Source organism: Neophocaena asiaeorientalis, unplaced genomic scaffold (genome assembly GCF_003031525.2).
Source record: "Neophocaena asiaeorientalis asiaeorientalis breed wild unplaced genomic scaffold, Neophocaena_asiaeorientalis_V1.1 scaffold240, whole genome shotgun sequence".
Classification (NCBI taxonomy): Eukaryota; Metazoa; Chordata; class Mammalia; order Artiodactyla; family Phocoenidae; genus Neophocaena; species Neophocaena asiaeorientalis.
Window position 1 is genome coordinate 2,643,071 of NW_020185331.1, and position 13,296 is coordinate 2,656,366.

At 47.0% G+C, this 13,296-nt stretch overlaps 1 protein-coding gene across 2 annotated transcripts in view; it reads left to right on the forward strand.

Moving 5' to 3' along the window:
* Positions 1 to 13,296, forward strand: part of CNNM1 (cyclin and CBS domain divalent metal cation transport mediator 1) — a 47,043-nt gene that overhangs the window by 23,056 nt on the left and 10,691 nt on the right. The window contains exons 4-7 of one of the 2 annotated variants that reach the window (XM_024734955.1): positions 792 to 961; positions 2,582 to 2,681; positions 3,033 to 3,080; positions 6,502 to 6,564. In XM_024734955.1, the coding sequence (XP_024590723.1) occupies positions 792 to 961; positions 2,582 to 2,681; positions 3,033 to 3,080; positions 6,502 to 6,564 (381 nt within the window). The remainder of the gene's footprint in view (positions 1 to 791; positions 962 to 2,581; positions 2,682 to 3,032; positions 3,081 to 6,501; positions 6,565 to 13,296) is intronic. The other variant, XM_024734956.1, reaches the window with a different exon arrangement.

A 13,296-nucleotide genomic window follows, 5' to 3' on the forward strand; every position in this document is an offset into this window, starting at 1 on the left:
CGGCTTCCCTGGTGGCGCAGTGGTTGAGGGTCCGCCTGCCGATGCAGGAGACACGGGCGCGTGCTCCGGTCCGGGAAGATCCCACATGCCGCGGAGCGGCTGGGCCCGTGAGCCATGGCCGCTGAGCCTGCGCTTCCGGAGCCTGTGCTCCGCAACGGGAGAGGCCACAACAGTGAGAGGCCCGCGTACCGCAAAAAAAAAAAAAAAAAACAAGATCTACTGTCTTAGCAAATTTTTAAGTATACAGGATAGTATTGCTCTTAGGCTCTCTAGGCTGAGCAGTAGGTCTCTAGGATTTATTCATCTGGCATAACCAGAACTCTGTACCCTTTGACTAATACCTCCCCATTACCTCCTTCCCCCAGCCCATTCTCTCTGCTTCTATGAATTTTACTATTTTTGATTCATCATATAAATGGTATCGAGTAGTATTTGTGCCTGTGCCTGGCTTATGTCACTTAGCATAACATCCTCCAGGTTCCTCCATGTTGTCACAAATGGCAGGATTTTCTTCTTTTTTAAGTTTATGTGCAGCTTTAAATAAAGTCAAGGAGAAAAATAATAACAAAACTGACATTGCCAAAATGGTGACCTGTTTCTCCTGAGGTGCCAGTTGCAGGGACACACATCCCCAGAGGGCCTGAGACACACACGTGGGCTTAAGACCCCCACCCACCCAAGGGAACTGCAGGAATCCTGCTAGCTTGGTGCCTGAGAGCATGAATGGCCCTGGCTGTGCCCATCCTGACTCCTCCCAGCTGCCAATCCTCCTGCCTCCCGGTCTCCCCTAGAAGTGGAGCCGTTTAAGTCTCTGTACCTCTCGGAGAAGATCCTGCTGCGGCTCCTGAAACATCCCAACGTGATCCAGGAGCTGAAGTGTGATGAGAAGAACAAGAAGGCCCCGGAACACTACCTGTACCAGCGCAACCGCCCGGTGGACTACTTTGTGCTACTTCTGCAGGTGAGTGGGAAAGCCACGGACCCCCCAAGGGCAAGACAGGACCTCTCTAGACTGGAGAGGAACGGCCATGCCTCCACTGTGCCAGGTTCCAAGGCTCGGCTGGCTGCCCTGGGAGCAAGGCCAGTTGGTGTGGGTGTTTGTCCGCGACGCTCAGAGGGGACAGGTGTGACTGGCTGGCGTCCTGGAGTGGTGGGATCTTGATGGCATTTAATCTGACATCAGCGATGTTTGTGGTGGGATGCAGTGGGTACCTCCCAGCAGAGGGGTTCTGCCACTGAATTTCCGAACCTGCTGCCCTACAGAATCCCTAACACCTCCTTGTCTCTGCTTGGCCATGCCCGGGAATGCAACTGTGCACTGCCTCCCAAACTTCAGGCACTTCTTGTTTCAGGCCCTTCTCTCTGTTGAGCTGAAATCTCACCATGTCTGATTTCCACCCACTGGTCCTTGCTCTGCTCTCTGAAAGCGCACAGAACACATCCGCTCTCTCTACCACACTTCAGCCTTTGCAGTCCCTTAATCTTCTCCTCCTTCAGAAGACTGGGAAGGGAACAAACGAGCAAATGAAAGAGGGGCAGCATCTTCCCGGTACTCACAGGAGTACAGTCACCCTTTGCCCTGGGTGCCTGGAAAGGCCTGTAAATAAGTGTCAGGCATGGTTCCAGCACTAGGTAGTGCTGGTGTCCTGGCCTGGCTCCACCATTAACTCCGTCCCTATTCCCTGTCTCTTTCCAACAGAATCTGGTGAACCCTAAATACAGTGATTGTCTTAAAATCTTCGTTAAACTCACATGGACTTAGAAAGGGCCTCTCTGTAACAGTTCCCCTGCAGCCTGTCTGCTCAGACTCGGTAGTGTGCCTCACACCCATCCTTCCAGATAGCCTCAGTAAAATGCCCTCTCTTCTCCAGAAATGGAGTTACATTCTTTACTGTTGGAAATGGAGAAGTGTCCTGTTACATCGTTTATATAACACAAGGAACACATAGAGTCTTATGCCTAATATAAACTTAACCATTTTCAAATAAATCTTGGAGGCGTAAAATGTAGTGGCAAGAGCGTAGGTTCAGAAATTGGAAAGATCTAGCTTTAAAGTCTAACTAACCATGACCGAGCTATTTAACCTCTCTGAGCCTCAGAAATGATTCATCTATAAACTGGGGATAAAAATAGTACAGGCTTCATAGGGTGTGGGCGGATCCATGCAGTGGATTTCAGGCCCATAGACGCACACTTATATGCACAAGCTTCTCACAGAATCAGGCTTTATCTCAGCCAGACTTAGAGATGGTTTAGTCTCAGACTACACCTGTGGGGCAGTTTACAGGGTTCTGGGCTAGCTGGTGCCTGGACCCGCATCATGGAAGAGCCATTACAGTCTGCAAGGAAAGCTTGGATGTACATGACAGGATGCTGCTTTATGAACTAAGCAAGTAATTTACTGCCAAGGCCTTCTGAAGTTGGAGTTGCTGTTTCTGAAACGTATCCAGACAGAATTCACATTTCCCTGTGATAAGAATTTAAGTCCACTTACTATCCAAGCAGAAGTGCTTAGGGTCGTAATCACTAGTAGATCTGGAAGTGCTGTCCACACCCTTAGTACACTTCCTTCTTTCTCCAGGGTAAAGTGGAGGTGGAGGTTGGTAAGGAAGGCCTTCGCTTCGAGAACGGAGCCTTCACCTACTATGGTGTCCCAGCCATCATGACCACTGCTTGTTCAGGTATTCCAGTTTCCAAGCCATAGCTTATTGGGGAAGCAGTGGGACAGTGGAGAAAATGCATCTGGGTTCAAGTTGTGACTCCCGTTATGGACCCTGAACAAGCCTTTTACCTTCCCAGGCTTTAGATGTGGAAGTACGTGGTAGACTGTAACATTACCCAGCGTTAGGGATGGATAGTGGTAATTTTCAATATGAAAAGACAAGTTTATTTTACTTTTTACACTTCCACCTGATTGCCCTGTTTTTACAGGGTTGATTGGTGCTGTGGGTGGGGTGGAAGAGGGAGAATTCCTTTAAGAAGGTGTGTTTTCTGAATTGCCTCTGAAACACACTGCATCCTTCTGTCCTTAGATAACGATGTGCGGAAGGTTGGAAGTCTGGCTGGATCCTCTGTCCTTCGTATGTATCTCTCAAACCCCTCCCTCATCCTCCCTGCTGTGGTCCTGCCTCAGCCCACTCTGGGGACCTGGACCGAACACTCAGCCTGGGCTAGGGCTAACACAAATGCTGGCAGCCTCTTTGTATGCTCTGCCAGGAACACTGCTTTCTGCCAGGTACCCACGGACCACAGGGGGCTTAGTTTCTGCGTGTCTGGAATGTTTTCTGCTGCTTCTCTGCTCAAGTGCAAATGACGAATGACAGGGGAGGGAGGTTGTGAGGGGAGGCACCTTTTATTGTCACCTGCCAGGGAATGCAGGCAGGTGGTTTGTGTGCTCTGCTGGAGGTTCAGCCTTTCCTTTGCTGCTGTGATAATTCACCCACTGTCCTTTACTTGCTAACCCTAATACGCTATTATTGTGTCTGTGGCGGTTAGTAAGAAGTGACTGCAAGATCTTAGGATGTAAGTCCCAGGCTGGTGCGTATGTTGCTTATCTGCTTCTCTTTCCTCGTTTACCACATCTCAGCTGGTGGAGAAGTGTCTGCAGCTGGCCGTGCATGCTGGTGGGGGCTGGCACGGGGCTGCTGGCGGGTGTCTTCTGTGCCTTCTGTGCTCTACCTTCTCTCTCTTTCCTGCATAAGTTATTGCACTTGTGCTTAGAGAGCATGGCATTTATTGTGATATAAGTGTGATCCAGAAAGCATTATTTCTCTAGATTTCTCTTTGATTCACCGGTCTGAATTTTGCATTGCTTTCAGCTCTTAGTGTTTATGGTGGCCATTTTAATGCCAAAGGGGTGTTTTTTCTCATCATAAGAAAGATTTTACATAGTGCTTTTTACTGGGGTTTATCAGAGGGACTCAAAGCTTGATATCACAATCCATGGCACATGAAAAGTAGATACCATTTTAACACAGAGAAACTAAAGAAATGACTTGCTCCAAATCACCCAGCAGGTTGGTGATTTACCTAGATGCATTCTGGTGTCCTGACTAGTTCACACAGCACAATGAAATAGAGATTTTAAATCCATCATGTTCCAGAATGTAATTTCTATGTGGAAATATTGGAACAATTTGCAGTGTAACTTCACATCCTAGCCCAGCAGATGTCTGAAATGAAGTTGAAGTAGCTGCCCACACCCAAGGGGTGGTCCAAGATGAGTTGAAGGAGAGCTGTAAAATAAAACATCCTCGTACATTATTATACTTATATAAACCAACAAATCTCAATTAAGGTTGATGAAGGAAGTGTCAGTTCTCAGAACAAGAAATCTAGATGGGAGAGGGATGGTCTACAGGACCTGGTAAACCTTGGTTCTCTAAAGGAGATTTCCGCCATCCATCACACTGGGGATTGCTCATGGTAGAGTAACTCCTGGGATATGAAATGTTACCTAGACATGTTGGCCTTATTCTGGCTCTTCCATAAGACCAAAAGATGTGGGAACTCTAGGGGAAAAGAGCTACCTAAAGCTCCCAAGCCCATCTGATTTAGATGACTTTCTTTCTTTTAAAAAAAGTTTAAGTAGTAAGAAGATGTCATCTGGTTTCCTCCTTTCTTTCCTTCCTGTCTCTAGTTCTTTCTATCAAAATCCTTCCATTTTATATGTGAGACACAGTAAATTTGCAACATTAATCTCTCCTTCAAAACTGGTTAACTAAAAAGAAATATTAACCTCTCTTTCCCTCCCCACACTTCTGAGCATCTTTATCAATCTTCAGGAGGAAAAAGAAATTAAATTAGCCTGTAGGGGTATGGAGACATTTTCCATCCTCCCCCCCAAGCCCTCCTTACCTAATACAGCAAAGCGTGAAGAACTCCAAAGACCACCACCCCACCACCTGCCCCCCCTTGTTCCAGGTCCACTCTCAGCCGAGGTCCAGCCACCCAGCATCTTTCACTAGCCAAGGACCTCACGTGTAGGTTGAGGAAGAGCTTGAGCTGAGCCACAAGGCAGTAAACTCTTGTAGGGTCTCAGTCTACCAAACTACCTCTGTCCTTGATGCCAGCCTAGAGCTTTGTCAGCCTTGAGGGTAATAAAGGAGACAATGAGTTTGCCAGAACACTGGCCCTGTGACCAATGCCTCACAGTTGAACTCGAGGTTACAAGTAAGTCCCTCTGGTTTTCCTGTGCAGGGCAAAGGGAACGCAGTCAGCACTATCTCCTTTGTCTTGGTTCTGATTGCCAGGGAACCCAGGAGGACCGTGGTGAGCCTGGCACTCTGGAGAAACGGGGCCTGAGCTCAGCGTGACCAGAACAGATGCCCACAGTGGTGTGCAATTGGAGAGAGAACAAGTCTCCTATCTGCTTGGCTGGGTATACATGTAATTTGTGGCCCAGAAGTGCTAGGATTCTTCTTGAGACAATGGGGTTTCTTATTCCAGTGTGTCTCGTGACACTAGGGGCCTGTTAAAATATTCTTTGACAAAGAATATGATTATTTGACAAAGCAAATGATTATCAAGTAGGTATAAGGCTTTCCCCTCCCCACTCCTTTGTACTATTGGATAATTTCAGGCAGGTCATCGGGCTCAGCAGCTAAGACTATGGAAGCCACCTATTTCAGTGTGCTGTCACCTGCACTCTGACTTCATTTAGCTCCTTGGAAGAGACTCTGGGAATGACCAGATAAGAGAGATGAAAACAGGTTCCTATGCAGAAACACTACTTGATCAGGGTCAAGGTCGGGAAAGGACTGGAGTATTGCTACACCCTCCACCCCACCCAGGCCCCAAGCGATAGCCAGCAGCATTTCAGGCTCTGTGGGGAAAGAGAGAGAAGGAAAAGGGGATAGGAAGAGAGGTGGTTTGGAGCACTTGTACTTGCAAAGAAATGACTGATTTAGTTTATCAAGTCGATTTACATTAAGATTGCGAGAAATGCTGCCCTTCCTGTGTCCCAAGGCTCTAGCCACGCACAGTTTCTCCCCCAGCACTGTGACCACAGAGGGAGCTCGTAGGAGTCTGAGGCAGGAGACAGCTTCCTCGAGGATGCCCCTAGTAGGAGCATGCACTTGCTTTCACCCCTCCCACAGGTGAGCTGGAGACCTGAGGCAGCTGGGAGAGCCCGGCGGGAATACAGTGCTGGGCTCCCAGCACATTTGCTGGCTCCAAAAGGCGCCTCAGACAGAACGCTGCCCACACACACTCCCTGCTGGGGCACTGCCTGTTCTTGTCATTGGCGGGTCTGATCCCCTCAGAAATTATTGTGCATCTTTTTGGAAGACCTTCAGCAAAGTCTATTTTATTTTCTTCTTTCTGGAGAGTGACTTTGTGAGAGGATGCAATTTTCATGTTTCCAGAGGCAAGATTCACTTTGGCAGAGAAATGTGATGTTGTGAAGATCCGGGAACAGACTGTCTCACACGCTTTGCTCTTTGTCTCTCTCCTTTTATGTTTATCTTCCCTTACGCAACTCACAAATCCTTGACTCTTTAGTGCCCGTCTCTGTGTCTCGTACCTTCGTCTTCAGCAGAGGGGACTCTCTGGCAGGCTCCCCAGGTAAACATGCATGGGGTCTCGATCTCCATAGATCCATGGGGTTTGCAAGAGGCCTTTGGTCTCTGTCACTGTCCCACATGAAAACTAGTCTCTCCCAGCTAGTCTCTCCCAGGACCAAGGCACAGCACGTTGCACGGCTAACACTCACTTGTACTCACTGACCAGGCATTGCTGGTTCAATGGTGTCACATGTGAACTTAGCCCCGAAGGATATATCTGTGTACGTAGATGGAGAAATGGTGGGGTGAGGAATGGTGTGAATTTTTCCTTATCATTTGTCTGACTGCAGAATGGAGGGATAAGGGGTGCAGCAGAAGAAAAATAGGAAGAAACAATGAAAGACTATGCTTTATTCCTATTTTTCCTCCATCTTTTCTTCTATGTGGTCTCTGCCTTTAGCTAACCCACTAACCCCTCCTTATCTTTCTAGTAATGTTACTGTGTAGTGACCATATTCCCTCTAGCTCTGCTCATACAAAGGATGCTATATGTAAAATTTTCAAAACAACTTTTCATCAGGCTTAACCTCTCTTGTTAATTAAATAAAAGTTACTGGATTTTTTTTTTAATCAGGTAAAGTAGCTCCTCACAGAGCCACACAGTAACTCAAGGATTGAGTAGAATGTAATAAATCTGAACAATCACTTAAGTGTTTATATTGTTTTCATCCCTAGATGTTGATCTCTTAGGGTCATGGAGCAAGTAATGACCAAACTAAGAATTCGTTTGTTAAGTTACCTTGAAGTTAAAGCACAGCCCAATTTCCCATACCCTCTACATCTGTCTCCCTTATCCCAATGCTTTGGCGATGATTCTGAGGCCCCACCATAGCCTCAGGCATCAAGAATCCAGTTATGTTTCACTGTCTGTATTGTAGACCCTGAACATTCAAAAGGCTCTGTTCTGGGACCTCAAACCCCCAAATTTGCAACTTCAGAACTACTTATGTTGATTTCTACTTTCTCACAAATCACATTTTTCCATCAAAAACTATCTGGTTCCCATGTTTATCTGGACGAGACGACTTAATCACCTTCTCAAATTTCACCCAAGTTTTCTCTCTTACTTAGTGGAGGTTTTCCACCAAGAAATAAATTTTTTTCTTGCTTTGTGAGAGCTCATGCCTTCATGATGACTACAGGAGTACTGTCAATGGGAGATGCCAGTCTGGTACCCTCCCCAGCTAAGTGGTCACCCCCACATGCCCATAAAATTAGAAATGACCACATCATGGACCTTCAAGATCCTTCCAATGTGAGGAATCTTGGTGAATGAAGAACGTGCTAGGAAGCTTCAGCAGAAAGGAAAGATGGACATTTCTAAAAGATTTTCAATGAAAAGGATCAAAGCATTAAAAAAAAAAAAGAATGACAGCATGAGAGCAGGAGTTATTTTTTTTTTTAATTAACCCTTAGTTAACCAGACAACCTAGTTAATTATAACTTCCTACTTATGAAGGTTAGCTCTAGTTCATCGGTATTTGTTATGAAAATTAAGGTGACTCATTTCTGCTGTGCAGTCCCCCTATAGGAGGTACTGAGTCTTCCGATCCAACTCTGGCTGGTGCCATGTGCTCCTGAGAGCTCTTTTAACCTTCCCCCCACTTTTCCATGACTGTGTGTGTTCAACCCAATAGGAAGCAGGGGAGGGCAAGGCCAGCTTACTCCCACCCTTGGTTTAACTCTGCAGAGTGGAGCAGTGATGGGCACAGCAGGAGAAAATGAGAGATGGGGACGTTCTGCTTCTCCTTCAGCTCTTTTCTTCCCACCATCTTCTGTCTCACCTCTTTCTGTAGCCAACAGCCAAGCTTTCCTAGCGACTGGGTGACATCCCCAGGACCTATAATTTGGTATTTCCCAGCAGCTCTTGCTTCTGTTCCATATCAGCAGAAGAAGCCTCAGTCATTGGATTTTTATGGAAAGCAGTTCTGGGCACACTCTGGTCCCATACTTGATTTATGATCCAGATACATTAATTTACGTATATTATGTCTTACCCCCATCTTAGATAAACCCTGGAAGTTAGGAATTATTGCTGGGCAACAATAGGTAAGGAAGCAGCTCTGAGAAATTAAGCCGTTGGGTCACTGTCAAAGGTGTAGTAAGAAGGTAGAGGGATGCGGACTGGTGTCCAAGTCTCTGAGGTCCTGTTCTAGGCCGGGACCTTGCTGCCCTTCTGAACGTGGGCGTGTTGTGCCCTCTAGAGGGCTGTGACTTGTTTGCATTTTGAAAACAGCTGTGCTAATGAACTAAGGTGCTCCCTCTGGGTTGAGGCCGGTGGTCCCTACACCAAATATTGCCACCATTACCCATAGGCAGTTTCCTTCTATTTGAGCCTTATTTGAAATAAGGAGAGCAGAGTGGTGTGTGGATTACCTCCAGAGTGTGGTGTAATTAGCCAGATTTGCAGGTGCTTTCATTTAAAAACAAAACTGCTGAGAGTACACGGCCCCACTGCAGATCTCCCCAGATTCATCCCTTTTTTCTTCTCCCAGTGGTGGAGATGATTCCAAGTTCCCCATGGCAGTCCTTCCACAAAAGCACAAAGGCAGGAGAGAGGTCCCAAGCAAGGGTCCTTTTACAATGCCCAGTTGTCCATCTGTGATGTACTCTGAGATCAGTGAGGTTAGATCTTCCCCAGAATATAAAGGGAGTACCTAAAAATAATCTTTTTACTTTGTGAAATGTGGTAAGTGGAAGTATTCCTTTGGGTCGGCTCTTGCATAGTAAACATTTGGGAACCATTAAAGCTCCATGTAACGTGAGTGAGTTCATCTGGACTCCTAACTTGGGCTGATTTGCAGGGTTCATATTGTAGCTTTGACAGAGAGCTTTTGGCATTTGGTTGTCTGATGTTGAATATTACCCCAGAATGATGAATTTTAATAATCCTAGTTTGTAATCCTGTAAGCCTATGTAATTAAATTCCCCCATCCAGTTTAGAGAACACAGATGCCCCGTGGCACAGTGACAATGACCAGAGTGAGCTATTCCTCCCCATCCCTCACTGAGGCTTTGAAAGATGTAAGCGAGCAGCTGCTGAGCCCTACCTCCTCTCAAATCCCCAGACTGAAAAGGGGAGTGGGATGTTCTTCTGTGTCGTGGGTCCTGCCCCTGTGATAGAGTTGCGAAAGCTCTCCAGACAGAGGTGTCATGAGTAAAGCAGAACTGTGCATAGGTTTTCAGGGCCCCTGCCCATCAGTGCAGAATGAGGGGAGATTCCATCCAGTCCTAATTGCAGTTTAAAATCCTCTTCCTCCCCTTCTCCCACCCCGACCCAATTTTACCCCGGTGTCTTCTCCACCCAACCTCAGTAACTCCAACTTGCCATCCAGGACAGATATCTCTTGCAGACTGACCACGTGAAGTCTGCAGGAATGAGGTCCGCCACACTTCTCCACAGCACTTGGGGGTCTAGAGCAGGAAACCCTGCCCTCCGCCAGGGTTGCCCTCCTGCCAGTCTCTCCAGGGCCAGCTTGAGGGTATGATGTAAGAGCACGAGTGGGCAAGGGATATGTCGGAAGCTTGGCCTGGGCCCTGTTGAGGGGTCCTGTGGTCAGTTTCATGCTCATCTGTCGCCTCTTAGACCTCTTTGCACTGTGCTTAGGGTTCTCCTTCTCTCTTCACTCCCCCAAGCTGTGCCTCTGTGCTCTTAGGAAATGCCAGGGGGAATTATACAACTTGAAGTAGTTTGCCATGCTGCTGGAACACTCGTCTGTTACTGATTTCTTCTCTTTTTTTTTTATTAAGAGTATTTCCATTTCCCTTGCTCGGGAACCTCTTGAGTGTATGTGCACGGTTACCAAAATGCCGAGTCATCAGCGTCCTACCTGTTGAGGAATGTGAGCCTCCTGGACACAAAAGCATTGATCTTGCACAACACTCAGATGAGCTGGGACTTTCTTTGTCATGAAATGAGGATTCCTTTGTCATTTAAAAATTGCTTTTCTATACCCGACCTTTGTAAGACAGTTGTATCTTCTGGTGTTGGGAATCCTTTGGGATTTTATGAATTAAGCTTCAATAGCATTGTTTTTACTTTTAAAAAGACATGTTTTCCCTCCCAGCACAACAGTGATGTCGCTTGTGTTTGACATGTGGGTCCTTGTGAGTGACAGCAGGGTGACATGCTTGTGCTGGGTGCCAGTGAAGATGAGAGCTTTGGGGAGATCAGGGATGAAGCCGTTTCCTCTGTTTCCAACAGGGAGTAGAAGTGATTCAGGCAGAAGTTGTTTAGTAGATACAATAGGGTTGTGGTTCCCTATCAGCCTCCCTGACCCTATCTTGAATTATGACATAAGGGATGAGGATGTAGAACAGCAGATGTGGGGTATGTGAAGCACATGTCCCACCAGGCAAGGTGGAGGATTATCAAGGAGCAATGGTCATTCCTCAGGGTAAATGAAACCACAAACGCCTGCCCACACTCTCTCTCTTCGTTCCAAACTGAGCTGAAGATAAAACCCACCAGATCAAGGTGTGATTTCCAGACTCTGCTCACACCAAAGAAGCTGCACTCCTGCAGGACTGCCTGCCCCCCTTTTCCACAACCAACAGCCCTGAGGAAATACCACCGACTGACTTAGTCAGTCACCGCCTCAGAACAGCCACAGTGGGCCTAGGCAAGCCAGACCTCATAGGTTTGTTTTCAAGGGATCAGGACCAGACGTGAAATGGGTATTTCTCTGCCCAACGTTACTGCTGTTTACAGTCACCTTGGTGCTTCACTCTGTTCTCCATGGCACCATCACTGTCCCTCTTGGTCCCTGGTCACTCTGGTGTCACCCAGCGGATAAGTAGGAGACCTGACTCCAGGACCCCCCGTTTCACATGCTCTTATTAAACAGACAGACAGACAGACAGAAGGTCTTGATGCTCGCTGCGGCCTCTTCCTCAAGTTATGGGCCAAGGCCTGAGGCTTCTTGGTGCCCCTGGATTCTCACTGCACACTATTTAACACTCCAGTGCATTTCTGGAGTGTTCTTCTACCCACCCCTCACTTCAAGAAGTCAGCTTCCCTAAAATGACTTAGGTTGCAGGGGGAAAGCCTTCTGATTCCAGGGTGATTGAGAGCCCTGAAACCTTTTTAAAACAAAATTTAGATTCTAAATAAAAACTCCTTCAGGGATTCTTAGGTGCTGATTTGTTCATTCTGTACATTTTTATTGAGTGCCTACTCTGGGCCAGGCACTGTGCTAGGTACCAGATGTACAACAATGACCAGAAAAGACAAGGTCTTTGCCCTCATAGAATTTATCATTGAACTGAGTAGACATTACAAATAAATACAAACATGTAATTAAGTAAAACTTGTGAAAAGTGCTTTAAAGAGATGAACAGGGGACAGTGATAGAGGAAAATAGGGGTAATCTTCTTAGGGTGGCCAGACCAGGTCTTCAGAGAAGGCGGTGTTTCGGCTGAGACCTAATGACTGAGAAGTGACAGCAGGGGTGGGAATGGTGCTAAAATGGGGGGAGGGGGAGCAGGGGAAATGGCATCTGCTGAGGTGGGTATGCTTACATGGTTGAGGATCCCCAAGGTGGCCAGTAAGCTAGAGCAGGACAAGCAGGCGAGGAGAGGGAGCCCCAAGATGAGATCAGACAGGAAAGCAGGGCTCAAGTCTTAGGGGGTTTAGGGGTCACAGCAAGGAGTATGGATTTTATTGAGATTCAACAGGAAGCTGATTTGTGTTTTTAAAATGTGCTTTTGACAGCTGAGGTGAGAACAGATTGAGATTATAACTGGGGAGACCAGACTGTGGTCCAGGCGAGGGTGATGGTAACTGGGACTTGAGTGGAGACAGAGGTAGGGGCAGATGAGTTTATTATGTTGGGGAAGTGGAGACTTGATGTGGGGCTGACAGATTGGCAGGAGTCACGGGAGACTCCCAGGTTTCTGGTTTAAGTAACAGCATGTATGTGAATGACACTTACTGAGAAGGAGAAAACTGGAGGTGGAACCCTTAATTCTATAATCTGATCAAGACAGTGATTATTCTGGCTCTAATGAGAAAATGATTCAACCTATGGTCATTTTCGTCTTTCCACTACTACATGGTTTGCCAGACAACAATAACAGCCTGGCAGCTAAACACATCGACAGACCTTCAGAAGTCACTCCAAGTAGATGCTAATCATTTTGATGGATGGCAGCATTATCTTAAGAGACAGAATTAAATTCCCAAGGTTCTTCCCTGAAAGAACCAAGGAGCAGAATCTCTGAGGAATCAGACTCTTCATTGGAGCCCCTGAACTGAATCTGTGTTAGGAGAGGCTGACAGCCTCCCATTTCTCTTTTTTGGGGAAGAAATGAAGAGTGGCGTCAGTTGGGAAGCAGAGGGGTGGGAGGGGCTTTGCGGTCTCTCATTCAGGGTTATTCTGTGGTGGAGATAATGCTAGGGTCACCTTAAGAACCTCTCTTCTCTTCTGTTGATCCTGGGAGGGTAGTTCACACAGTCCATTTTGAAACCAAGTGATGTGGTCTTAACTGAACTTTCCCAAGAAGTGGTTCTTGAAAATGGAAAAAGAAGCCGGCTCTGAACATTTAAGAGGCCTTTGACAGAAGGCCTAGAGGGTTATTCCAGCCTCTGGCCTTTGAGCCTAGAAAGAGCCCTGCCCTAGACCCACCCTTTAGGGGGCCTGTCTTTGGCCCTCCTCAGCTCCACACCTCTCTGTGGGGTGAGTAGTTAACAGAGCCAAAGGGATGTACCACCCAGAGCTGTGTTCTTCCTTCT